Source organism: Chelonoidis abingdonii, chromosome 7, assembly GCF_003597395.2.
Source record: "Chelonoidis abingdonii isolate Lonesome George chromosome 7, CheloAbing_2.0, whole genome shotgun sequence".
In the NCBI taxonomy this organism is placed as follows: domain Eukaryota; kingdom Metazoa; phylum Chordata; order Testudines; family Testudinidae; genus Chelonoidis; species Chelonoidis abingdonii.
The window spans coordinates 38,831,984-38,859,950 of NC_133775.1; the positions used below are offsets into that span (position 1 = coordinate 38,831,984).

General features: G+C 39.2%; 1 protein-coding gene across 1 annotated transcript; it reads left to right on the forward strand.

Annotated features, from left to right (window-relative positions):
- The first annotated feature begins 522 nt into the window (after window positions 1-522).
- Window positions 523-27,967, forward strand: LOC116839220 (uncharacterized). The gene is made up of 14 exons (XM_075068270.1): window positions 523-597; window positions 1,805-1,876; window positions 6,866-6,895; window positions 18,269-18,310; window positions 19,014-19,046; window positions 21,412-21,450; window positions 21,649-21,693; window positions 23,481-23,522; window positions 24,005-24,046; window positions 24,654-24,695; window positions 25,290-25,331; window positions 25,537-25,572; window positions 26,955-26,984; window positions 27,731-27,967. Exons 1-14 carry the CDS (start codon window positions 523-525, stop codon window positions 27,827-27,829), a joined length of 669 nt encoding a protein of 222 aa, XP_074924371.1. The 3' UTR covers window positions 27,830-27,967.

The following is a 27,967-nucleotide window of genomic DNA, read 5'->3' on the forward strand; positions in this document are numbered from 1 at the left end:
TCTTCCACTGATGTAAATCATCATTGTTCCATTGAGTTCAATGAAGCAATGCTGGTTTGCACCAGCTGCTGATCTAACCAAGAGCGAACATCTTTCTCTGGCCCTTTGTCTCACCAAGTAAATGGGAGTTTCTATCCCAGGAAATATAACACTCAAACAGGCTCTTTTACAAAGTAATAACTGGCTTCTGTTCTCTTTATAGGCTTCACGGATTGTGATTGAGATGGAATGTACCAAGGTAAGAACTATTTCTCTACATTTTCCCAGTGTCTTTTATTTTTTAATTGTATTGTGTTATTATTTGTTTTGTGGGAGCATTTAAAGAAGAATATCACCATGTGCATAAATGTTTTTCTCCTGAATGTTTGGTGTGACTCTCACAGAAAATCTTAAGACAGACTGACTTTTAAAGGACTGCAATTAATTTGAGGCTTTGATTATCTCAACTTTAGAATTCCCATCCTTCATACTCCTCATCCAGTAAGTTCTGTTCCATTCATTCTATTGATGCTATAGTAGGACATGGACAATGCTATTCAAACACTTTCACAAAAAGTTGACACTGTCTGTGGTTTCTCCTCAAATCTGAGTGCATCAGTATTCAGTTTGTTTTTATTTTCAGAGATACCCTATCAGTTCTCATATCAGACCAATTAGGTTGATAGAATGAAAACAAACTCCTCTGGTCCTTCACTCAAACCAAGCATGAAGGAGTGTTTATTTTCCTGAAACAATATGGTATTTATACAAGCTCCTTAAGAAGAAGTAACTGGATTCTGCTTTTCTTACAGAAAGGAGGAACTTACTCAACTAGTGCTGGATGTATTCAGGTAAACATTCCTTCTCCAGAGAGCACTGATTCACTACTTGCCATCCACAAATGACAAGAATTGCTTACTTAGAGTTTCTCTCTCTTAAATTTGAACTGGTTGCAGCAAAGAGAAATGATCACTCCCCATTCATCAGAATTTCTAAGAATGTTTCTACTTGTGATAGGCAAAGTTATCACAGAAACTGACCTATATCATGTAGTATCTCTAACTCAGTTTATTCTTTCCATTTGACAATTTGCCTTTGGGTGTATAAAATCTGCCAAAACTTCTAGATATCTGTCATTCCTGCTATATCCTCCAGATGTTTCTCTCTAAGGTCAGATAAGCTCAAGATTTTCTGCTGTCAGCTTGTTTCCTTTATCTTCACTTTCCAGCCATAATGATTCCTTCAGGTTTTGTAGTTCCACCAATATCACTTACCTCACATATTCTGAAATCTTCCTTTCAGTATACAATAATTTCTATATGAAACTGAATAAAATATTAGTTTTGTTTAAGAAACAATAGGTGACAGTTCAGTGAAGATCTTTTGTTTTGCCTTTCTTGCTTCCAGCAACTATGCTGTACATTTCATACGCTCCAATGGTTGTATAGTCATATTACTAAATGGCTGCGTACAATCACTTTTCATCTGAACATTACTTAGTTGGGACTGCCTAAAAGAATTACCAGTTCAGACTGACTCCTAGTGCTGGGCATTAAATATGAGGCTGAAACCTCATATTTAGTAAGTAAATGGAATAATGCCAATATAAACCCACTGAAGATCTGGCCCAATAAGTATATTTAGGTTTGTTTGTGTTTCTCTGTAGTAAACTTTTTAATGGTGTAGGCTGGTGGAATGAAAGGACCAAAAAATGTCCCCTGTGGTATTTCATTCCACAAGGTAGTTCTTTTCTTTTCCTGAAGCAGCAGTTTATATAGAACTAGTCCTTTGCAAAATTAATAATTTATTTCTGATTTGTTCACAGGGTGGATCCTCTGGTTCCTCTCAGACTAGCTATTCCTCTGGTTCCTCTCAGACTAGCTATTCTATTGGTCAGGTAAGTACCCTAGCTCCCCTCTACTTATAATTTTTCCCCAGGGTAGATCTTAGTACACTTGAGTATCCAAAATTATAGAGAGAGAGACTGACTGATGTTATTCAATACTGTGGTAAAATATGACTCTGTCAATAAGATCAGGGATTCCAAACAGTTACTGATCCTCAAATGCATGGTAATAGTCAGTCATACAGGATCTAAGTCCTTGCAGGTTAACTTGTTACTTCACTCAAAACTCACCATCCATATCCTCACAACAAACATGGCCACCTCTACTTTATTAACCAAGCATTACGCTGATACTGTCAACAAAACAATAAATAGATCCTTGTTTCCTTATTTGTAGTGTTAATGCTATCTGGAATTATTAAAAAATGAAATTATTCCACGTAGCTAACTTGTTGTTTCACCCCTTTAATAGTCACCTTTTTTTTTTCATTCCACTTGAACAATAAAAATAGAATGTGCAGTTTCTCTTTTGTTTCTAACCATTTTCATTTTTTCCTTTTAGTTCATTTACAAAATGTTACAAAACTTTCTGACCTAACGTCCTTGACATTCACTTAATTCAATAATATTTGCAACACCATCTCTAGTGCACAGCACATGACCCCTTCAACGTGGGAGTACTTTTGTTACAAGGAAATTAGACGAAGGTTTCTAACCATTAGAGGAGTGAAGTTCTGGAACAGCCTTCCAAGGAGAGTTAAATGGGGTGGTAAAAAGGGACATACTGGCTTTATAGGCACTAAGCTTGAGAAGTTTTATGGAAGGGTGGTATGATGGGATAAGCTTTATTTTTCGGCAATTCTGATCTTTGATTATATAGCAGGTAAGTTGCCCATCCATGGTCGTGTGATGGGATGATTCGAGCTGGTGGGATCTGAAGTTAACTGTACAGGTAATTCTTTCTGAGGCTGGTGGGTCCTTGCCACATGCTCAGGTTTAGTGATCGTCCATATTTGGGGCGTCGCGAAGATGTTTACACCAGGGGCAATTGGCATGAGGCCCCTGGAGGTTTTGTTTTGTTTTATTTTTTTTTTTTTCCGCTCCTAAATTCCCCCCCCGATTCTCCCAATTTCGGTGCACTTAACTGCGCATGGAATTGAGACATGGGGGGGGCATGGGTCCTTGCTGGTGGGATTCTCACCAAGCATTTGAGGTCTTCAAACCACAATTTGAAGACTTCAATAACTCAGACATAGGTTAGGACTTTGTTATAGAAGTGGATGGGTGAGATTCTGTGGCCTGCTTTATGCAGGAGGTCAGACTAGATGATCATATTGGTCCCTTCTGACCTTAAAGTCTATGAGTCTATGAGTCTATTTCCAATTTATTTATAATTTATCCACGTTTCACACGACAGCAACAGCTATTCCCAAGTCAGCCCTCTTTCTCTAGTTTGTAGAGGGTATCCCCACAATGCCACTTTTAGTAACTTCCCAGGTGGAGAATTGGTTCCCCACTTCTGTTATGAGGGGTTTGATGAAGGGCTACATGCCTAAGGATAAAATTGTATGGAAACTAAGGATGGCTGAGGTTATCCTACTGAAATGGAATTGTTCCAGGCAATCACATCATATGTGTATGCCACAGTTACTGACTCAAACGGTATAATAACATCCACCCATACGTATCCCCGGTCTCCACATACGGCTGAATGGCAATACAGACTTTTTTGCTGAAAATTGCAGCTTTCTTTCCTCGTGTTTCATAAAGCATGGAAATAACTAGCATCTTCTTTCTTTCAGGTTGGAGTCATTTCTCCAGGAGGCAACCGGGGTGGATGTGTCCCAGTAAGCACTTTTCTCATCTTCGCTGAATTTTGTCCCAGTGTGACTATTTTAACTACATCCTTAGCTATCAGTTACATTAGTGTTAATGTAGGAGCTTTTGTTTTTTACTAAAAGTAATGTAGAAAAACCAAGAGATGATTTTGACAATGTACTCAGGTAGAACAGACTCAGCTAATCGGAAAGCAAGGATGCTGCCCAGTTCGTAGACTCATAACATTCATAGACTATGCCTGTCTGTGCATTCTGATTTTGCTGCTGGCCTCAGAATTCAGCAGCTGTAACTCCACAATAAATATTTAACTTTTATTTCTATTCAGTTTAAGCTTTCTGTTTTACATGCACCAGGAAAATACTACAATTTTGGGCTGTGTAATGGGGTCTATAAACCCCATACTGAGCGTAAACAGAAGGGAGAGGAGAGTCTCTCCTGTTTACAAGCAAGCAATCGGAGAGGCAGGCATGCCCAGCTACAAGGAAACAAGGCCTGCTATAGAGGGAGAGAGTACAGAGAAAGAAGAGGAGGCAGAAAGGCCTGGGACAGCAAAGGGGCAACCTGCACCAGGCTCCCTCCACAAACACAGCCAAGAGACTGAAACAGACTGCTAGGTCCAAGAACTGCCCTGACTGAGAGCAAATTAAGGAGGGCCAGTCAGAAGAAGCAGAAGTCCCTCAAAAAAACCATACCAGGAGACAGTGGCAGGCTGCAAACATAATGTGGGTGCTTTTTAAAAGCAAATTTAAATTATTTTTCTATTAAATCTATTTGCAACATCTGTCAAACATTTCGTTAATATCAGCATATATTAATTAATTTAGGGCCAGAATGTGCCTAGCCCTTTTGTGGAGGTACAGTGCAGAACTTGAGGGAGGCATCAGGATCTTTTGCATCTGCCAGACTTAAGGACCAGCCAAAGTTGAGGTTCTGTGTACTTGTGCTTACTTTCCTCTAGTAATTACAACAATAACAAAATAAGTGCTTTCTGTTTCCTTTACAGGGCACTGATGGCATATACAACAGATATGGCTGTAGAGATGTAAGTATTTGTTTGCCTCTGTATTTGATGTTTTCTCCCAAACTGCTACTCAATAACTCAACAGTTTGTTGCAGACTATATTAGCTCCATTACAGTCGTGTTGCAGAGTTGGATTACTCTGGATAAAGATGAGGCAGGAGCTAGAAGATGTCTGAGGTTAGTTAGCATTATCCTGAAACAAAATAGTCTCAGCTAACCAAGCACAAACATGTTGTAGGGTTACTGACTCAAAAGGATATGCTAATTGTCAATAACCATTACATTGATTTGTTAGTGGTCTGATATGTCAACATCCGTATCTCTAAAACAAGAAAGGCAACCATAACTGTTAGTTTCTATCCCCAGTTCCATATTCTGCATAATTACTCCCTACCTGCATCTGAGATGATGCTCTTTGTATTATTCTTAGTCAAATACTGTCCGCTTTTAGGATTCCTCTTTTTTAAATATTGTCATCCACCCCATATTGTATAGTATATCACACTCACTGGTCAATTTAGTCCTTCTTTTCTTGGTGGAGTTCCCTTTGCATGGCTGAAAAACATGTCCCATAATATCAGTTGATTCTTTTAGCAACACTTTTTTTGATTTTTGTATTAATCTACAGAATTTATGTACTATCAGCTTCCCTTTTTTCTTATAATTATATTGAAATGACATTTTCTATTTCTATTTTGAATACCATAGAAACAAGCAAAATATTTTCACCAGAAAGGTGGCACTTTCTCTGATGTCTACTGAAAACTAAGGCCCTGATCTAGCAAAGCACTGTTTACAATGGGACTACTGCCATGCTGTGCTTAAAGTTAGGCTTGTATTTAAATGCTATGCTGGATTCTGACCTAAACATATGAGTGTCAACTTTAATTTCAAAAGAACACCATCCATTAAACTTACATATGATGTAATGTAGTTGAATGTTGGAAGTGTCTGATCTCTGAATTTACATCAAGGTTTCTAAGTAGTTTATCTGAAGTCAGAGGAGTTACTCTGAATTTATTCAGATGTAACTGAAATCAGAATTTAGCTTAATATTTGCACCTTCCCCTAGTCCTCCACGCCACCAAACAAAGAATTCCATATAGGTTTTATTTCCAAAAATGGTATTTTATTGGAACACACCGTTTTACAAAGAAATAACTAGTCCGTGATTTATTTACAGGGTGCTGTCCCAGTTAACACCGGCATTTCCTATGGCCAGGTAGGAACACATTCTCTACTGTATTTAGAGTTTAAACTTGCTGTGCAACTCAGTAATTAAACATGTAGGGTCAAATGTTGCCCTACTGTGGGAAAATCCATGGGAGGACCTTGGAGAAGGATGTCTTGAAATTATTAGGTAATATTACTAGCCCAAATGATTTCAGCGGATGAATGCTGTATTTATGGGGCATTACATAGCTCCACCTTGTTAGTTTCCTTCTTCCTGGTTAAACTGACCCTGAGTTAGTCATTTTTTTTCTGCAAGTGGACAGCAGATATTTTCTATCTTTGATTACTATTGGAAACAAACAAAATATTTTCACCGGAAAGTTTTTATCTGGTGGATACTCAAAACAAAAAGCAAAGCTTGCACATAGGAGTTTCCTCTGCTTCTGCCATATGGGAAGTGTATGTGTGGGTCAGTGTTGTGGGAGGTTCCTGGAAATTGTTTTAAACTTCATAAAAACATTTCTGTTCATATGGAGAATTCTATTACTTCCAGCTGGCTCTGTTCCTACAGTCTTCTATGTTCTCCTGATGTTTCTACCTCTGATTAAGGGAATCAAGGTCTAACTTTCTACTGTCAATGTATGACTTATCTTCCATTTCAAATCATTGAACTCTATCTAACATTCCACCTAGATCTGTTACTTCAACTATTTGAAACTTTCTTTTCAACAGAAATTTGTTGTGTATGAACCTGGCAGAAATAAGTGGGTATTGTGCTAGAAACAATGGCGACAATTGGGTTACTCTTTTCCCTCTTGTGCTCCCATTAATCTGTTGCCTATGTTATTAATTAAATGCCTCACACAAGAATACTTTCTTTCGAATGTTTCATTTTTTGGCAATCCAAAAAGATCTTAGAGCTATTACTGTCTCCTGTCTGATAGATACTGAATTGAATTTGGCAAACTCTTTTCTAAGTAAATAATTTGTTTCTGTATTCTTCATAGTCTGTCTCCTCAGACAGTGGCATTCAAAAGGTAAGCACTCATTCTCTGTTGAATTTAAAGGGCCATGTTCTCTGCAGGTGTAAATCGGTGTAGCACCTTTAACTTGAATGAAACTATACTAGTTTACACTAGCTGAGATGCTGGCCCAAAGCTGTTTCCCGTATTATCTCTCAGTAACTGAATACTTGGCTTACTAGCTGTCACATGCATTAGGCTCATTAGTTATATTATGGTGACTGTACTTTGGATAAAGTAGTGTAGTAAAAAAAAAATGCATAGACAGCTTTATAAGACATCCTAGGATGGAAGGCACTATAGTTATTGTTACAAAGGGAATTTTAGGATGAGGTGGATCTAAATTCATCCCTGGTGTAAAGACAGTGGAATTGGTACCAGAGATTAATTTGGCCCATAATATTGAAACTGAATAGTCTCAGACAAATAATTGGAGTACAAGGATGTTGTAGAGGGACTGACTCACTGTTGTATGGAAATGATCGATAAACCCATAGTAGGCAAATCCCTACACACAGATTTGTGACTGCTCAGACCTCTCCATCAAAATCACCATAACTATGGTCACTTCAATTTTCTATTTATTCCAGCATTAAAATAGTACTGTCAGGTTTTTTTAAATTACCTATTTTTAAAATCAAACTACTTAGTCCTCCCTCTCATCAGAATTCCCTTGTATATGTGATTAAAATCACTTCTTGTCACAGTAATTACTCCACTCGTGGATACGGGCTAGTTTCCTTTTTTAATTCAGTCAAAACAAACTTTTCATCAGAAAAATAACATTATGATCAAAACAATATATTACTATTGAGTTTACTTTAATTTTCAAAGGATCTCCATATTAAACCTTCCCACAGAATAGAAGTGAATGAAAGGACACAAAATGGAGTATGCATCCTCTTTTGGCCTTCCATCCAAAGGACCAGTGGATATGTGAGGATATGTCTACACTGCAGAGCAGCAGCAGCCTGCTTCAGCAAGTCTCCAAGTCCGGGTCTATAGATTCAGTTTTGTGGGGCTCATGCTATGACACTAAGAACAGCTATGTAGACCTTGCAACTAGGGCTGGAGTTCAGGTTCTGAAGCCCGTCCTCCACCCTAGGCTTCAGATTCCAAGCTCCAGCCCAAGCCTGAACATCTACACAACTATTTTTAGCACTGTAGCACAAGCTCCTCCAGCCTGAGTCTGTAGGCCCGAGTTGTGAGACTCACTGCTGGGGGCTGCCACTTGCTTCTTAGTGACTCACTGTTGGCCTTGGGCAAGTCACTTAACTCTTGGTGCTTCAGTTCATCCATCTATACAATGGGGATAATACTACTTTTTGTAACATGGTTTCAGATATATAAAACGCTATATTGTGTAGGTGCTATTCATTATCATTCCATCAGACTTCTAAGTGCAGAGAGGTTTCTTTTCATGAAACAATACTGCATTTTAAATAAACCTCCATTATGAGAAAATAACTTGTTTCTGGTTTCATTACAGCCAGTGTCCTATCCCGACAGCAAACCCTACCCACCTGTGGTAAGCATCCTTTCTCCACTACTCTTAGAGTTATGAATCTAAGTGCTTCTGAATAACCACATGGTTAGCACTCAGGTAGATACAGCAGTCTGGTTGTTGGGTGGAAGCTGTTGTTGAGCGGGATTATATTACTGATGCAATTGTGCATAGAGAAAGAGGCTGACTAAATAACTAAAAGTTACATCCAGATCTAAGAGATCACGGCAATGATTTGATGTTATACAGAAATGAAATCTTCTCAGTCAGGCTACAAGAATGTTGTTATTGACTCACAAGAACATGATTACGTTCTGTAATTGTATAGTGGTCTGATTCACTGCTGATCCCAGAACTCACTATCCATTATATCTATCTCAAACAAGGCCACTTCGTCTTCCTGTTTCTATTGCAACTTTCTTCTGTAAACTTACTTCAGTCTTTAGTTTCCAGCTGTTGTAGTTCTACTGTACCCATTCACTTTGAAATCTTTCTTTCAGACTAAAATAATTTCTGCCTAAAAGTGGATGAAATATTCAGGGCTTGTTTCAGAACGAAATGTGGCAAAAAAACCTTTTTTCCATTTGCCTCTAATAACCTTCCTTAGTACTAAATCCTTCAGATTCCTTTATTCTTGGTGTAGGCAGCTGACTGAAAAGCTGCACATATCTCACAAATGATGGTTGTTAAAGGTATGGGGCTATGGACACATCACCGTGCATCAGAATTCTCCCCCCACACCTCCGCACCCACAATAATCTAAGGCTATGGCTACACTGGAGAGGTGCAGCACTGGTGGTGGGTTTACGATGCTGCAACTTACTCACTGTCCACACTTGCAAGGCACATACAGCGCTGCATCTCCCTAGCTGCAGCGCTGGCTGTACTCCTGCTCTGCCAGGGGTATAACGATTGCAGTGCTGGTGATGCAGCACTGCTCCGCCAGTGTGGCCACCAAAAACGCTGTAATTGGCCTCCAGAGTATTCAGAGGTATCCCAGAATGCCTGTTCAACCACTCCCAACAGCGCTGCAAATGCTGCAAATGTGGCCACACTGCAGCGCTGGTAGCTGTCAGTGTGGCCACACTGCAGCGCTTTCCCTACACAGCTGTACAAAGACAGCTGTAACTCCCAGCGCTGTACAGCTAAAAGTGTAGCCATACCCTCAGGTACAAAGAGACTCCAACAGACTCCCAGGCTTTGGATCAGATTCTTTGTATTCTATAGGAAGACATAGACTACTATCATTTTAGTTGCCATTCAAATTAACAGAATTCTTTCACTAGGGGACAAAAAGTGTCATAATATCTACTGTGTACTCAAAACCGAATGGAGAAGTATACACACTGCTTTAATTTTCAGAGAACCATCAGACATGGTAAACCTTTCCATAGTGTAGATGGTGCAATGAAGAGAGACAAAATAGGCTGTGCACTTGCCTTTGGTCTTTCACTTCATCCAGGCAATAGAATACTGCTTCAGAAAAAGAACCCTATCTTAAACCCTTAGACAAAATAATCAGGTTTCTGGTTTCTTTTACAGCGTGAAACTTACCCATCGGTAAGCACTTTTTTTGTTTGTTTTTCTTCTGTATTTATAATGTCATGCTATTATGAGTCCAAGTCCTATGTCTGGTTTCTCCCATATGGAAGGATGTCCATGATTCCTGCAGAACCAGTGGGACCGAGCTGTATGGGAGTGGCATAGAATTCTGGGTGAATTGCTGTTAGGAGGTGGAATGGAGCTTCACCTGAAAATTTTCATTACCCTAGATAAAATGATCAAAGGACAGATACTATGCATCCATATAAGGCCCAGGCAGAGAGGGTGAGGGAGATAAAGGCTCGTCCCCAACCTATCCTGGACCACATAAAGGTGACACAGAGTAACAGTTCGTTCAAGGGCAGCTCTATCCCTATTCACATTGCAACAAGGCTCCAACCTCCCCCACTCCCCCAAGCACCAACAAGCTGAGCACTGTGGCACTGTCGGCCACAAAGGGCTGTAGTAGCAGGCACTCTAAGGCTATGTCTACACTGTGAGCTAGGTGTGAGTCCCAGCTCACGTAGACATACTTGTGCTAGCTCTCATCATGTGGCAACACAGGCTAGCTGTGCCAAGTACAACCCCACCTGAAGCCTGTGAGGTACATACTCAGTATCACTAGCCTGTGCCACTGCCTGTGCTACCATGGCTATGCTTCTATTTTTAGCACAGTAGCTCAATGAGAGCTAGTGTGAAAGTGTCTGCATGAGCTGGGAATCACGCTTCCAGCTCTTAGTGTAGACATATCCTAAGTTATGCTAGGGACCTGCCAGCTTGCTTCCTGAGCATATATGCAAAGCATATATCAGCCGCATCTGAAGATCTACCCCAGAACTAGAAGTACAAAGCATTCTTTTCCTGAAAGTATATTTCATTTAAACAATTTCAATTCAATAGCCCCTGGTTTCTTTACAGATCCTGGTCAATTCTGGATATGGCAGCCGCATTATCCATTCACAAGTAAGCACGCTTTCCTGATTGTGTTTAGAGTTTCATCCCAGCATGTCTCTAAGTGAACTGAATGCTTATTCAGCTCCAGTGGATTAGCTGAATGGGAACCTTCATTGAAAATGGACAAATTATGAACAGAGAGCTAGGGGATGTTTAAGATTATCTGACAGTGGTCTCAGCAAGTCAAAGATGCTATAAATTAGTGACTCAAGACTAATCCATTATTTTTAGTAACAATACAATATGGAAACCTTTGATTCTTTAGTGCTCTCAATATCTACGTGACCTTAAGCATCTAGGCCTGCACATCTTCCAATGCCAGATCACAAGGTAGTGTAACCTGCAAAGCTCCACAGGAGTCCATGAAGATAGATTGATTTGTACCAGCTGAGGATTCTGGTCCTCCATTTTATTCAGTATTAAAAAGATTTTGCAGGTTACAAGTCAAAATTGTAACCTGAAAGTTTACAAGCTCTTTTACATGGTAATGACTAGTTTGATTTCTCTACAGAGTTCTTCCTCATATGAGATGAAAGTCCATACTCAAATGAGGATTTTCCCTTCTGTATTTATAGTTTGTGTCATCATGTCTCTTTGTAACTGAGCAATTAATTAATTAGCAATTAGATTATGCCCATTACTTTTATTAAAGGATTACATCATACTTTTATATCCTATACGGAGATAAATGGCTTCTGGATTATATGTAATCTTACCTACAAGGCAAACAGTCACCTGCCCTCTACTCTTCTTCCCTGTTATAATCAGTAAGGCCATGGGCCAGATTGTCAGTTTCACTGAAATAGCTACACCAGTTTACACAAGCTGAGAATCTGGCCCAATGTGTTTATAACTTTCGTGGCAAAAAACAGTTACTTGAAGGATATTTTAATACATTTGCCAGCCCAGTATGGAGAGAGATCCCTTCATGGGTTTTTTGTATTGTTTCGTTGTTTGTTTGGTTTGGGGTTTTTTTGTCTTATTTGGCTCTATAAATGGTCACTAGAAGGGATTATTTGGTTTTTTAAATGGTTTTAAATAACATTATGTTGTAAAATGAAGATTTGTCTCATAATTGCACATGATTTTTATTTTAAGGTTGTATACCATGGCTTTTTTCCTTTTTTTAAAAAAAATCTATAATTAAATGTTTTCATTTTGCATTAGGCCGTGGCAAATCTGTATTAAGACAAATCGGTGTTTGGTGAACAGGATCATTTGGACCCCTTGGAAATACTATAAAATCAAACAGAACTTATTCTATAAAATGACATTTTCTCTGAATATATAACTGGCACTAGGTAAAGAGTGGTGGAATAACAGGAGGGAAAACTGAACCTCATCTAGTTTTTCATATCATAAGTATAGTATGGTTTCTTTTCTTGAAACAATATACTATATGAACAGTTTCTCATCAAAAGGAAATTGGCTTCTGGGCATTTTGTAGAGTGGACACTGTTTCTATGGCAGCAGCAATATTTCTGTAAGCAACACATTAAGAACTTTGCCATTGACTTGAGCAGGAACAGTAGAATTTTGAAACTGCTTCCCTAATCTTTTATCCATTGTTTAATTCTATTTTAGGTTTCCCAGGGTGGACAGATAGTCAATCCTTGCGATCAAGTGAGTATTCTTCCCTTCCCTACTTCCTCCCGCTGTACTTGTGTTTTTACCTAACTCGCCTCTTACTCCAATTCGCAACAAAACATTTATTTACTACTTCCATTAATTGTTGTGTGGCAGCTTTTGTTGAAAGGTAGCATTACTATGGATAAAGTAATAGAGAAATCTAGAGGATGATGGTGGCTACTTAAATGATAAGTACAGGGTTCTTCCTTTTTTGTGAGGTAATAACAATATCCTGGGTTGAGTAAACTCTGAGGCTGAAAATCAAGGTGTATAGAAGGAAAACAACTCCTTGGCCAGAGGTGGAGTTTACTAGCCATTATATGATTTATTACCAAGTTGAAAGGTTGTTCAATTATTATTATTTATTACACTGACATTTTTAATTTGTTTTTTAAAGTTTCAATTAAATAGAAGAAAAATACAAATAAACCGGGCTGTAAAACTGCTGAGACACAAATTGTTTAAAAATTAATTTCCTACTCTATGTTCATATTTATTTATATTTTCCTTACCCAGGTCAGTAAGGCATTTCTCCACAGTATAACTCTAATATGTGTGTTTACATTGCATTGCAAGACTGAATTGGGGTGCTCGAAAGACCAGAATTTTCTCACTGTTTAAAAAAAAAATGGAGATGGGGGTAGTTGGCCCATTAGGGAGAAGACTGTTATCCAAACATAGGATACATCCCCTGAGGAGTGACTTCAGGGCAGGAAACTTTCTATGTGGAAACCATATATACCAAGGGGGAAATTTTCAAAGGAGCATGGAATAGTTAGACTCCCATCTCTTATTGAAAGTCAGTGGACACCTTACTCTTATTTTTGCCTTTAAAAAATCTGCCCCGAAGTCCTCTAGGCACACAGATTTCAAATTTTTATCCAAAGTAAGGCACCTACAGAAAAGTGGCCTGATTTTTCCAGAGGTGCTGAGCACCCAACTCTCCTATAGACATGAGTGGTAGCTAAAGATGCTCATCACCTCTGAAAGTCATCAGTTTTATTTAGATGTCTATAATATGGATTTGGAGGCCTATCCAAACAGATTTGAAAATATTGGCCTTAGTACTTAGGTGTACACTGCAATTTATATAGGACATTTTGCAGAGCTAGACCAGCATAGGGAGATTTTGGGATTTGTACTGAAATTGTGCCTCCTAGAGCCCTCAGGGCTACAAACTACCCAAAGTGGGCCTGGAGAGAGGAGTACAAGTTGGGACCATACCTTCTTTCCCCTCTCTAAACACCAGGCAGTGTCAAAGCGCTCTGGTTGTGACACATTCCCCCTGGCAATTTCTTCTAGATTGGTATGGCTTGGCAATGCCCTTCATATAGACCAATGTATAATTCACTAATTTGGCCCATAATTATCCAGGGTATTTTTGCTTTTGGTGTCTGGTGGTGATCAGTAGGAGCAAAATAAGGAGTAGGCAACTCTCTGCAGGCTCTCTCCTAACTGTGTAGATAAATGCAAATCGTTTTCTTTTCTTAAATGGTGGTTGTATTCAAACAACCCTGCATCACGGAAGTAACTGTTGGGTTTCTTTACAGAGTTCATCCTCCTACAACATAATTATCTGTAAACTGGTAAGCACAATCTTACCACTGTGTTTAAAGATTTGTCCTGATGTGCCTCTCATGTTAACCAGAGATGCAGGGCTAGATTCTGGATGGTCGTTACACAGTCATGCAGTGGGGGGAGGGGCAGAGAGAGTGTTTTGAAGGATTACCGCAAAAAGAATGACCAGAATTGCTGCCCCTTCACAAAGGGGAGCACTGTACCTTGAAAGAGCAGATAGGAAGGAGCATAAGTTAACCATGACTCTGCCCTCCCCATGGTGGGACAAGTGTATGATGTACCCCTTTATAGGAGTGTAGCAGTTTGCACCTCACCCACTGCACTGGAGAAGTGTGGGAAGCTTTATGAGACAGAATGTATTGTCGCTGCTGCCTGTCAATGGTGAAAAGTAAAATAGGGGCTTATCCAACAGCTGTTAACTCAAGGAAAACTCTCATCAGGTTAATATTCTGGCAAAACACTTCAGATTGCTCTGTAGTTAAATAACCTGTGTATATACATTTGTCTGACTTTCCTAGGAGATGCTATTAGCTCAGATTGACACCTAAAGAATGATCATTGAATGTACACACACTTGGGCACATCAATGTTCATTAGAATTTGCCTCTTCTATGCCTCTGTATAGATTCAAAGCCACTCAGTATATTTTCTCTGGAGGAGATATGATTATCATTCAGTAAATGGTGTTATTTCACCAGATATGACCCTTTCGTAGAAGTATACTCTCAACTTTCCATACTGTAGCCTAATGGAACAGAGACAAAGCTTGTACCATTCTCTGTATATTCCTTCCGCCATCCAGATAAGTACAGATGGGTATCTTTTCCTGAGACAGTTATGGCATTTAATCAAGCCTTTTCACAACAAAATTACTGATTAATTACTGATGGTTTCTTTACAGAGTCAATCTTCTCTCTCACAGAACAGCAATACCAAAGGCCAAGTATGTACTTTTATATCCATTCTGTGGGGGGGGGGGTGTTTTTTTGTTTTGTTTTGTTTTGCTTTTAAGCATGGCAAACTTCTAAGCAGCCAAAATCTTAAAAGACAGATTTAGTATATTGGTACCATTGGTGGTGTGAGAGCTGTAAAGAAGGAGGGGGGGGGAATTTATATAACTACAGCAATCAAATTTACTTCTATGAATAGTCTAGCAAACCATGCGCCTTTGTGGTGAGCCAATACAAATGGTCCAAAGTCATTGGGTTGACTGCAATTATTTGTGTTGCTCTTAAACAAGAGCAGAAGGATGCTGAGTAATTACTGACAGTTAACAGATGTATCCATGCAGTGGATAAATCCCTTTATGGTTATTTGTTCCTCTCAGAACTCCATATATACAGATCAATAACAGCTAGAACCTCCACGGTTTCTTGTTTCTGTCTAACATTAATGTTAATTTAATCTTAACTTACATATGTATTCAAGTTGCTGAGGTTCATACAATTAATTTAAAAACCAAGGAACCATTTTTCACTTCTCTGCTTATTCAGACTGTCCTCTTTTAACTCCTGTCCTAACTTTGTTTATTATTGAATAATTCTGAAACAGTTTCCACTTCCTCTGTTTCTTTCTCTTTCAACTTTTTAGCCTCTCCCAGTTTTTCCCAAATTATTTTCAGACAAGCACATTTTAAAAAAAACACACCTATTTGCATTAGGGTCACTGTTGCTTAGGGAAGCTATCATATAGTTTCCAACCCTTTTGCAATTCTAGTCATGTCCTCTGTGTTATTCAAATGCCAAGAATCATTTCATAGTTAGATTCTTTCTTAAATGTTGTACGGATGCAATCATGTGGTTTATCCTTTCACAAAAAAATAACTGGCTTCTTTAGAGAAATCAGTCCCCCTCACAAAGCCAGGTAAAGCATATTTATTTTTCTCTCATTTTTTTCCCCTGAATGTTGCTTGCAGTAGTTGAGCACTCATAAGAAAACTTACTAGCTCAGACCAAAATCTAAAGGATGGTCATTCCATTGATGGGATCATGGATCTCTCATACCTCATTAAAGGCTCAGGTGCACTTAACTACACAGACTCCATATAGTCACATGAATACAATTTAAATGAACCACACTCTTCCATCTGAAAATCAAAACGGTTTCTGTGTGCTCAAAACACAACATAACATCACTTTAACTTCTGCAGGTCCCATATTAAATCAGTGGAGTGGAGTCAAAGGTCACTAATACAATGTTCTCCACCTGTTCCTTTCCTTTCACAAGTAGGAAAATACCAACAGACATCCCTTGCACAAATAGTATAGTATTCAAATATGCTTCTTCTTTTTTTTCTTTTCTTTTTTTTTGCAAATGAAATAAATGGCTTCTGCTTCCTTCGCAGGATCAGTCCACTTTCTCACAGAGCAGCCAAGTAATCTCACAGGGCAGCAAAGTAAGCAATCTTTTCTCCTCGCTCTTAATTATCTTCTGAGTAATCAATCGCTTCCCTACTGTTTGGATTATGTCCTTTCAGTTTTGGTAGAATTTGTTGTTGCGGGGTTAAATTACTCTAGGTTAATATAGAGAGAGGGCTGATGGTAGGGGATACAGAAATGCAGAAATGCTGTTTGCAACTGGTCCAAACTAGAACCGTCACAACATAGGCAGATCACTGCACTCTTCTTCACTAGTGCCCTGAAATTATGTCAAAATCTATGGGCAAAATTCTCTGCTGAGGTAAATAGGCACCATGCTATTGAAATCAATAACGCTATGACAATTTATATCATCAAAGAATTTGATGTTATTTGTCTCTGTCAAACATGACTTTCTTGGCTTCTTGTTTCTTCCTGTTGAACGGCATTGAAAGATCTAGTAATGCATTTTCACCAGAAGAGCAGTGATAGCTGAGCTTTGGAGCAAATGGTGCAGAGCAGGGGGGGAAAACAAAGTCTGGTCCTGTGAATAACCTACCTGGCCCCTGGAGTCTGCACCAGGGCATATGAAGCTGGTCCCTGAAGTGTATATGTGGACTGGAGGGGAGTTAACTGTAGAGTGCTCTAAAACTGTTGCAAGCTAACTTCTCCATGTTGGCCCTGCTGGCACACTCTAGATCAGTGGTTCTCAATCTATTTACCATTGTGGGCCACTTTGCAGCTCTCTGTGTGTTGTGGGCTGCATCCACATTCCATATATGTATATAGGTAGTATGTATATATATTATCGTCCTGAGGATGTCACATGGGCTGCAGCTGCGGCCCAAGGACCATTGGTTGAGAATCACTGCTCTAAAGGGTACCTAGAGCATATTAGCATAGTCCTGGTTGAAAGGATACTATATCCATTCAGTACTAGGTACGTTTTAGGCCCTCAGCAGGGTTTAACGTGGGTCAGTAAGATATGAACACTCTAGTGACACTCTATAGTCACTGCAGGTTGTGGCTTGGGAAGTGAATCCAGTACCCTAAACCCCACTGAAAATCAGTGTTGGCTTCACCTTTGGTTAGACCTTAACTACACATGTGCCTGAGGAGTGGTGGTGTTGGAGAACCCCTTGTTACTAAATACAAATGACAAACACTGCAAATTTGTAGCGGGCTGCTATAGATTTGCTGTGTTTGCGATTCGTATTTAGTCACATGCGTGTGCTCTTTCTCACATACATTCTATATGTGTGGACTTGCATACTTTGTTGGGGCAGTGTCCCCAGTGCCCTCTATACAAAAGCTGCCATTGCAGAAGAGTAACATCTGTTTTCAGTGTTTTCACAACCAAGGGCCAGGGGTAGAATTTTCAGTCATCTGAGTGACTTAGGACCCTGACTCACATTTTCAAGAATTATTTAGACACTTAAAAGCCTAAATCCCGTTTGACTTTCAATGAGACTTAAGCTCCTAAAGTGACCTGAGTCTCTTTTGAAAATAGGAGTTAGTTTCCTAAGTCACTCAAGTGCTTCTGAAAATTTTATCCCAGGTCCAAACCCCACTGCAGTCAATGAGACTTTCCATGGATTTAAGTGGACATTGGATCAGGCCCTAAATGTATAAGTACCTTCTCCACTTTCATTTTGAAAGGTAAATCTTTCCATAGTGTAGGATGGCAAGATAAAGGGAGGTAAGTTGGAGAACTCACTATCCTCTGGTGCTTCTCTCCTTCAAAACAGAATCCTGTATATTTATCTGCTTGAAGCATCATTTCTACAATGAAAATAAATTGTTGGGATTTTTTTTTCCCAGCAGGGTGGATTGTCTGTCTCCGGTATCAGTACAGGTTGTGGAGAGGTAAGTCCCTTTCCTCCTCTATATGTGGAGATTTGTCTCAATTTGTTATTAGTATTAAAACATTTTGTTATAAATTGGATTGTGCCCATTAACTGAAGTAGGAGCTTTTTATTTCCATTGTTGTGCCTGAAATTATACAGTGCAGAGAACCGGAGAGATGGAACCTTGGCTATTGTACTGAACAGGAATGGCCTCAGTTAGACACTAGTATATAAATAATAGGTACAGTTAATGACCCATCCATTTTGAGACTAATCATTAACCATATAGTTCATAAGTACCTGAATTCGGATTCTCTACTCCTCTAAAATCACAAACAAGTACAGATGTGTGACTATTTCTCACCTAAATGTTGCTTCATTTAACACAACTACAATCACAAATACTCTCTCAGGCTGAGTCCTCAAGAATGAGAGTTGAATTAGTAGTTTCCTGGTCAAAGACAACCGTTCATTAGAATTTCATTTCCCCGTGTGCACACCTGAAATGAGCTCAGGTTCAGTAACACTGTATTGAATAGTGAGAACCTGGCTACGTGACAAGAAAAAGAGAGTCAAATATGAGATCAAAGTAGTGATAGTGAAACTAGGTAAAAGAATATAGTGGAGTTAATAGTGAAAAAGACGGGTTGAGACTAGAAGCTTCAGGAGGAAAGATAAGTTGTTTGCAAGGAAATGAATGATTTGGGTGTCTTTTTACACAGGGTACTTCATACAACAGCAATCCCTGCCACCAGGTGAGTAAACTTTCTCCATTGTTTTTAAGGTTAGCCTTAAACTGGTTCTAGTAATGAAATGTGTCATAAATTTAATTTCTTGTTCTCAAACGGTGGAACACTGCTGCAAACAATTTCTCCGAAAAGTATGTACAAACCTCATTAGATTTAGTTTTTAAAAAAAGCGCACACACCCCTACATAACTTTAGAGAATTTGACTTGTCACTAAAGTGCCTAAATGATTTAGGGCAAAATTTGAAGAACACCTAACTTACTTGGCAGTTTCTTTTTCACTTAATTAAATTGTAGATCCAGATCAGGGCCGGCTCCAGGTACCAGCAGAGGAAGCATGTGCCTGGGGTGGAACATGCTAAGGGGCGGCATTCCATCAATTTTTGGGCAGCACAGTCCGAGCTTGTGTGTGGTGGTGTTTTTTTTGTAGTTGTTTTTGGTTTTTTTGTTTGTTTGGGCTTCTTTGCTTGGGGCAGCAAAAATAATAGAGCTGGCCCTGAAACAGATCATCCCCCTGTCCCACCTGTAAGAGGAGGTGTGGGGAAGGAAGTAGGTGGAGGATCCTTTCACAGTGATTTCCCAACACCAATGTTGCCCCTTTGAGGCAGTGAGTTTGGCCCCCTCTACTGGACCCAAACTTAGCTAAGTCTCTGGTCCCTGGCTCCTGGCATCATGACTACACTAAAGCCATACCCACTAGTATTTTTATATTTTGGAACTCATGTTAAGCACAAGAAGAGAGGGACCCTCACTGTGCTGGGTGCTGGTGAAGAAGCAGCTCCTCAGCACCAGAGAACTGAAAGACAAGTGACCAGAGAATAGAACATTAGCAAAGACAGAATTCCAGGGCCCCGTATTGGGCGTGGGTTGTGCCCTGAGTGGGGCAAGCACTAGTCCACAGTTCCCCTTGTGGCTCATGTCTGTGGTCAGCATTAGGGGAACCCAGGCTCTCTCGCTCCTCCAGATTCCAACCTGGGGCCCTGGGACTGTCAGTTCAGGCATGCAGCCTGGGCAAGAGTATCACCATCCCTGTTCCCTGGATCACTTCCTACCACATTCAGTCTCCTTGGAGGCCCAGTGTGGGCCCAGCTGTTAATTCACAACATGCCTTCAACTGAGAGGTGTCCAGGAGCTCAACTCCTTCTCCCGTGGGCAGGCGTTCTGCTTTCTCTCTGGAGCTGGCCTGCAGCTCCCTATTGAGGTTTGTTCCAGGTAGCATAGGACTTCTGTCCCCCAGCAGGAACTATCTGTGCAGGTCTACTTCCTTGCACTCGCCACTCCGAGTGACCTGTGCTGCACCCTTTTAAGCTCCACTTACCACATGGAAATTTATTCCAGCATGCCTCTTGGTACTGGAACACTTCACTATAATTTGCACTGTATCCATTAGCTGTTGGGTGGGAATTTTTGTTGAAGGATGAAGTTATATAGAAAATTAGAGGTTGAATTATATTATTTGCTACTAGAGAGACAAGGTGGCTGATGTAATATGTTTTACTGGACAAATTTCTGTTGGTGGAAGAAACTTGAGCTTCACAGAGCTCTTCTTTAGAGAAGGTAAACAGTGTCACAGCTAAATACAAGGTGGAACAGACTGTTAAGGATAAGATGAAGTGGGCAGTTAACACCTCTGCAGTCCTAGAACAATGGAGAGTTAGGTTACAAATTGTTGTAATGAGCTATAAAGTCAGTTTCTCTGCCAGTAACCAAAGTATAATGTAAGAACATAAAATCCTGGGCTCAATGAAGTCAATGGCAAAACTTCCATTGACCTCAGTGGGGCCAGGATTTCACCCATTCTTTGTTATACATTTTGTATTTCCCTATAGTTAGAAAAGCCATCTTGCTGTCTGACCCAGGTATGAGCCATTGTCTCCTTGAAATGCCAAAACTGACATTACTGTTGTAGATCAGAGTTCCTCCTCATGGATGAATGTTGACCGTCTTGGAACCTTCACTTTAGACCATTCATTAAAATTAACTTCCTTGAAGCTTCCGAGTTCCCATGTGACAAACTCATGGCCATTCACTATATTAATGCAATAGAAGGGAATGGAGTGCTCCATTTTTTTAATACCATTCTCTTAAACGGACTTTTTACTGAAAAATGATACTTTCTGTGGAGACTGTTCAAAATTGGGCATCTGAGTGCAGTGTGGGGCATTTAAAAAAGGATGTTTATTGCTCCCCGGTATTTACCTTGTTACTTTTTTCAGTTTACATTTAAGTCACATAATCATCGTCTGCAGTATTCACCATTCCTTAATCCATCCTTCCCCTAAATAAATATCAATAGGGTTCTTTTCCTTAATAAAATCATAGTGAACCCATCCCCTTTACTAAGAAATAATTTATTTTTGGTTTACTTTAAAGACTGGATCATCGTCCTCACAGAGCAATGGCAGTAGCCAGGTAAATGGCTCTTCATTTTGCTTCTTAAGGTCTTATTTTACTCCTTATCACAAACCTTAGACTTTAGGGACTCTTTATACTACCAAAGCTTTCTATTTGTGTGACCTTAATTTCCAAACTACAGGCTCCAAGAACTAGTCCATTGTATTTAAGCAATCCATTTTATGAGGAAATAACTGATTTCAGGTGTCTTTACAGGGTTCACAAAGTAATTCAGGCAGCAGTAACCGTAATTGTGATCAGGTGAGTACTTTTTTCTCCAGTGTCTAAGTTTTTGTCCCAACTTGCATCTTAGTACATGAGCACTAATTTACTCATCATTCTGCATACGTTCTCCTAATTTTCACCTTTCATTCAGCTGTGAAAACTACTAGCCAGGGTCACTTCTGTCTCTAGACACAACCACTTTTTTCCTCAGGCACTAGCACAGTGCTGCAGTGTTTTCATTGAAAACACCAAAGGGAATGTCTCTAAATCCCAAATAAAAACTCATGAAAATATTTGAAATAATATTGGAATTTCTAAACTATTATATATGTGACAACACTTGTATTATGTGATCTTTAACATTTATTTAACCATGGTCAAATGAAACCCTCATTAAAAAGCTTTTAGTGAAGTTACGCCAATTTATGCCAGTAAAGAATTTTGGCTCAAAATGTACCAGTGTCCATTTTACTGTCATTTTCAATGAGACCTCCCTGCAACTCTAGGAAGCCTTTCAGTAGCCTGAGATGAGTGAATAACAGGAGACAAAATTGTGCCTGGTCCTCTGTGTTGCACATTGTTCAAAGAATGTACAATGGTAACAGATCAGAATGGTAGGATTCCAGATTAATTTGGAATCTATTTTACAGCAATATAAACGACTAGCCAAGATACAAGGCAATAAAGAACCAGGCCCATGGTACGCAATCTCCTATCTTTTCGTTGCACAAGAGGAGGCAAATTTATGTAACTTTATTCTGTTTAAATAAGTTCTTTAACACATAAACAATTGATGTCTTTCCAGGTTGACTCCTTGTCATAAGGTGCTGGCCCCTTCATGGGAAGCGTGGCCACAGAATCCTCTCAAAAAGTTAATTTCAATGGGAAGGAGCCTACCTAGGCATATAATTGAATAATAAGAAGCTGAGTTGGATAAACGGCTATCAGGGCCAAGCTGTAGGGAGATGCTCACAGAGAGACACTACCTTATGGGACAGGAACTCTCTGAGACTGTAGGCTCCAAGCAGTAGGGCTATGTAGCCCTACAGCCAAGGAGTGAGACTTTATTTCAAGTTTATTTTTATCTAGTAAAATAAAATCCCAGCAAGGGAATTTTGCCTTACACAGTTTTGAACTTGTGGAGTTCTTAACATGTCCTGGGGAAAGGGAAACTGAGGCACGGATTGCCCGCAGCACCATACTAGGTCAGGAGTGGGTGCTATGGGGCAGGCCACCTGGTGTCACCTCTCTATATATGAGGTTAGTGGTCAGGTAAGCTCTTTCTTTCTCCACAGCATTGAAGGTCTTGTGCTGAGGTGGTTCCTACTAACTGAATGCTTTAACATAAAAAATCTGGGCCAATAGTGTGGTATATGGGTTTTTTACCATTCATTTGATCATTTATATAAAGATTGAAGCTATTTGAAATTATATTGATCAGCTTTTAATGCTGCTGCATAGTTGTTCAAAATATAGACTACTTCAATTTTTAGTACTCATATAGTACTCAAACCCAGGTACTCTGACTGAATACTTCCCTGAGAACTCACCCTCCAAATGCACACAGCACATGAGCACCTTGAGCTCTTGTGTCACCCAGAATTAGCATTCATTTAAATTTACATATATGCCATTTTTTAAAAAAAATAGTTCTCCTCTGGCTGCATTTACCCTATCAGGGCTCTGCTCCTGGGCTTTCACCTAGTGGAAGCCAGGGTAAATCTAGGCAGAATCTGTCCCAGGGAATTTTGTCTTTGTATAGGTGAATGGACCATCTCGTTACTTCTACAAGACAATAACTGTCTTCTGTTTTTTTTCCACAGAGTTCATCCAACTGTGCAGGCAACAAGGTTATTGTTTCCCGGGTAAGCACACTTTCTTCCTCGTATTTAGGGTATTTGCTCTAGTATGCCTCTAAGAAAATGAACACGTGATTTATAATATTTGAAGAGTAATTTTACTGTACAGAGAGTTAGGTTTAGGAGAAGGCCTGATCTTGTAAGGTCTTGCTGTAGGCTTCAGGACACCCTCGGTTTCCATGCATCTTGCAGAATTGGACATACTGAAATTAGTGGACATTTAAACTGCAGTAGAATTATTTCATCCAAGCAGTGCTCAGGAGCGCTGTACAGTTGTTGCGCTCGACAAACATGGGAGGTGTGGACCTGGGAATTATGTACAAATAAGCCTTTATATTATAATTATGTATTGTACCGTTTAATTTATAGGCCAAAAGGTCTCCGGATATCGGAACAAATAAAAATATAGCCCAAAATGAGGCATTGTGCCTGAGTGTACATGTCAAAATTTTCTTGCATTACTAGCTCATTTCATTGTCTTTCCACAGGATACATCTCGTGCTCTAAGTAGAAGCAGTTACAATGGACAGGTAAAGCAACACCTGTTTTGTTTTGTTTTTCCCCCAGAATTTTGTCTGAGTAAAGCTGTTGTAATGCTAGCAGTTTTAAGGGTAGACATATGCTAAGGCTATGTCTACACTACCACATATGCTGGCAAAACTTATGTTGTTCAGAGCTGTGAATATTCCACACCCTAGCTGTCACCTAAATCAGTGACTAAAGACAGGGATACAAGGTCACTGGACCGTATTCACCAGTTTCCATAAGATGTCTCCTGGCAAGTAGTAGTTTTTCAGGATAAAAGACCCAAGGTGATATATGCCAAGAGAGTAGTATTCAGAGTCTCTTTTATGTGATGAACCCTCAGAACAGAATAAATATTGTTAATGACCTGAAGAGCTCTGAGGCAGATCCATCCAGTGGAGACAGAGCACATCCTGCTGCAAGTGCATTCTAGATAGAATGTTGTGTGCATATGCGTGGAGAACCCAATACGCACTATTGGCAAACGAGTGCAAAACTGGCCTCTAGCCCGTATAGTATGACATTTTGGGGGAAATCTTCCAGTAAAATTATGGTAGTATAATTGTTCTCACAGAGAACAATATAGTTCTCACATTTTTGTTTTCTTTACAGAATGAGTCCTCTAGCACAAACAGCAGTAGTGCCAATGTCCAGGTAATAACACATTCTCTACTGAATTTAAAATCTCCTTCCAAAGAGCTTCCTAGTGAATGAACATTCAGGTTTCAGAAATTACTTCCACTTGTGGTGTACAGTGAACATGGTTACATAGAGATTGAAGTTATTTGATTAACTGATTTGGAATGTCACCTTCCGATCAGATCTAAACTCCTACATGAGTTATCTCATCTTCCTTAGAATCTCCATCCTTCATACTTCCACAGCTGATAAAAGCCTCTCTAATCATTATACTTACTCCATCGCAGGACATGAGCTGTCTTTCATTTTGGCTACTTTCATCAGAAAAACAATCATTTCTCCTCCTGTTGTGATGTAAACGGATCAACATCCCCTGAATTTAAATGTTCAAAGAACCTTCACGTAAAGACTGCATAGTGTAAATTGCTGGAGTGAAGTAATATGAAAGAGACTGTACATTTTCTGCTTACTCTACACTTCACTAAGCAGTTAAGCACAGACAGGGGTCTTCTCTCTCTCTCTTTTTTTTTTTTTTAATACCCTGAATGAAGTATGGCACTTAATCAAGTCTCTTCACAAGAAATTGACTCAGTTCTGGTTTCTTTAAAGGGTGGAGCATTTATCTCATTCAACAACACTTCCAATGGCCAGGTAAGACTACTTTAGGTTTCTCACTCTACTTTAGTGTGTTGTTCTAAGGTAGGGTTGTGGAATGAAAGGAAACACAATATTTTCACTCTCCTGTTTTTTGTTTTCATTCCATTAAGCAGGAAAGTACAAATATCTGTTCCTCAAACTGAACTGTAGTTAAAGACACTCCTTTACACTAAAATAACCGGTTTGTACCTTTTTACAGGGTTTACCTTCAGGAGGAAAGCAGTCTGGTGGAGATGTAAGTCTTGTTTTCCCCATAGTATTTACCACTTTCTTTCAGTAAAGTGAAAACATAGACCTAATCCAAACAATATCTATCAGTTCTGATGTGAGAAATATGTTCAAGAATTACTTTACTCTGGATAAAAAATACATTAGAATACTGGATGTTCGTGCTCTGCAATGGAGTAGTAGCACAAATGCTGCACATCACAGTGGGGACCCATTACAGTTTTAATCTATTCTGCCACTCAATAAATCAACACATGTGTAGTGTAATATAGTTCTGTCTCAAACTAGTCATGCATAATCACCAGAGGGTCTCGTTTATAATGCAGGCACACTCCAGGTCTGCATGTTCAGTCTGTAGGCACCATCTTTTCATGTAAATAATAGAATTGTGGTTAGAACTTTATATTCTTGGTATCAGTCTAAGTGCCTTCAGTGCAGAGGCTGCAGCAAACTCATGAGACGATACTCTGAGGCATGGTTGTTTGTTTGAATGGCACCTTTAGTTGTGACATGGGATATTTCAATGAAGACTTCCTTCAGTTTCAAACCATAATGACACTATAGTAATCCCATATAAGGAATCACATCTGACAGAAAATTTAGAGTCATTCAACAACAACTTCCCGTTTTCATTAACCAGAATGAAATAGTTTGGTCTCCTTGCAGAAAAAAAATAGTGGCTGCCATTTTGAAAATACTTGGATTTGTAATCTTACTGTAGCAGACTTTTGTCCTGTATTAAGACTACATAGCTCACAGTAGTTGGCTCATGTAATGGTGGAATTCACACCAGTGCAGAGGGCCATCACAAATAAATTTTAGGTTGCTTTTCCTCACAGACCTGTAATCACAGAAGTTTTTTTTAAATACATTATACTTTTTTTTATATTTTTGTTTGCTAGACTGAAGATCCCTCAGTTATGAAATTTCTGTTCTTCGTGTAGATACTTAGATTGTAATCAAGTCATCCCTAACCTTATCTTCTTTTGATAAACTCAACAGATATTGAGCTCCTCAAGTCTTTCACTATAAGGCATGTTTTCTATAATCTTTTACCCAGTCTCATGCATCTTCTTTGAACCCTCCCAAAGTTTTTCAACATCCTTGTTGAATTATGAACACCAGGCCTGTGTGTAATGTAAGGCAGCTGAATGAAAGGAAACAAAATAAATGTTCTTTCATTCCATTTAGCAAGGATTTTTAGATAAAGTAGGTGAGCCTGATCTACTGCTCCATTTTGTCCCATTTTATGTCCATGCAACTTTGTCTTTGAGATTACAGCAGTTTCAATCCACTTTCTCAGAATAGAGAGTCAAACCCTCATACCATAAATTAAAAACCATTTTACATGTGGGGAGAAATAACTGTTTCCCTTGTTTTTTTAAACAGGGCTCACATTCCTCAGAAGACGGCTCCATAGTAAGCACTCTTTCCTTATAGCTTTTACTGTTTTCTTCCAATAGGCAGCTTACATTGAAAATATGGATATAATTTTGATTAGGTCTGTTTGTGATATGAGAGATCCATCAGAGTTCCTTTAGTCCATACAAATATCTGAGAATATTGGACATTATAGTGAAGTATAATAGTCTCATCAAATTCAAGTAGAAGTATACAAAATACTGAATTTCCACTGCATTGCTTCAATTCAGCCTACCACTTAGAAACTGAATGCGTGGTTATTATTTAGATTAGGTCTAATAATTGGAGTATTTTATTATTCAGAATCTTCTGCCTTTAAAGGACCACCCGTATTTCCTTTTCAGTACCAGGTAACTGAACACAGCACCCCATTGAAACCCTGCATAACTCTACAGAAATCACTGGCATGCACCTCCTTAAATCAAGTCTGAATTTGGTGCACAGATTCTGAGTTCTGCAGACAAGCCAAAAGGGCTGTCACACATACTCCTCCCATACAGTATTTGTTGTTTAGCCCACCACACAAATAACTTTATGTAACATACTGGCTAACCAGTACTTCTACCCAAACCACACAATCAACATTTATTAATGAACACAGATAAGTAGTACGGTTCTCTGGAATTTACCATGCTTTGAGAATCACAATGAATAAAATTGTTCTTTGCTTCAGATTTATCCAATTGTTCCTCAGTGCCTGGCTGTTTCTGAGAATAAATAACATGTCTTTCTGTTCTTTGTAGAGCTCTGCTGGGAAACCGTCCAGCCCTAGCCTTTTGCTGCTATTCAGTGTTTTGAGTGCCTTTGCCACCTCTTCAGTTGTGCCCAAGTGGTTTATATGAACATCTGAATACGTGACTGGAGACCACAAAATGTATTCTGTAATAAGATTAATTTTCTGTATAAAATTCTAATCAAAGTTGAATATATAATTTGTCAGTTTGTTGTAATGTCATTATGTTAATATGCCACGCTTTTGA

What these genes read in the sequence shown, in the direction of transcription:
- LOC116839220 (XM_075068270.1), top strand. Translation starts at nt 523, where the DNA reads ATGGACAATGCTATTCAAACACTTTCACAAAAAGTTGACACTGTCTGT. An exon ending in ACAGCAATCCCTGCCACCAG is followed by an intron (nt 19,047 to 21,411) that starts GTGAGTAAACTT and finishes TTTACTTTAAAG; the next exon opens with ACTGGATCATCGTCCTCACA. An exon ending in CCTCAGAAGACGGCTCCATA is followed by an intron (nt 26,985 to 27,730) that starts GTAAGCACTCTT and finishes TGTTCTTTGTAG; the next exon opens with AGCTCTGCTGGGAAACCGTC.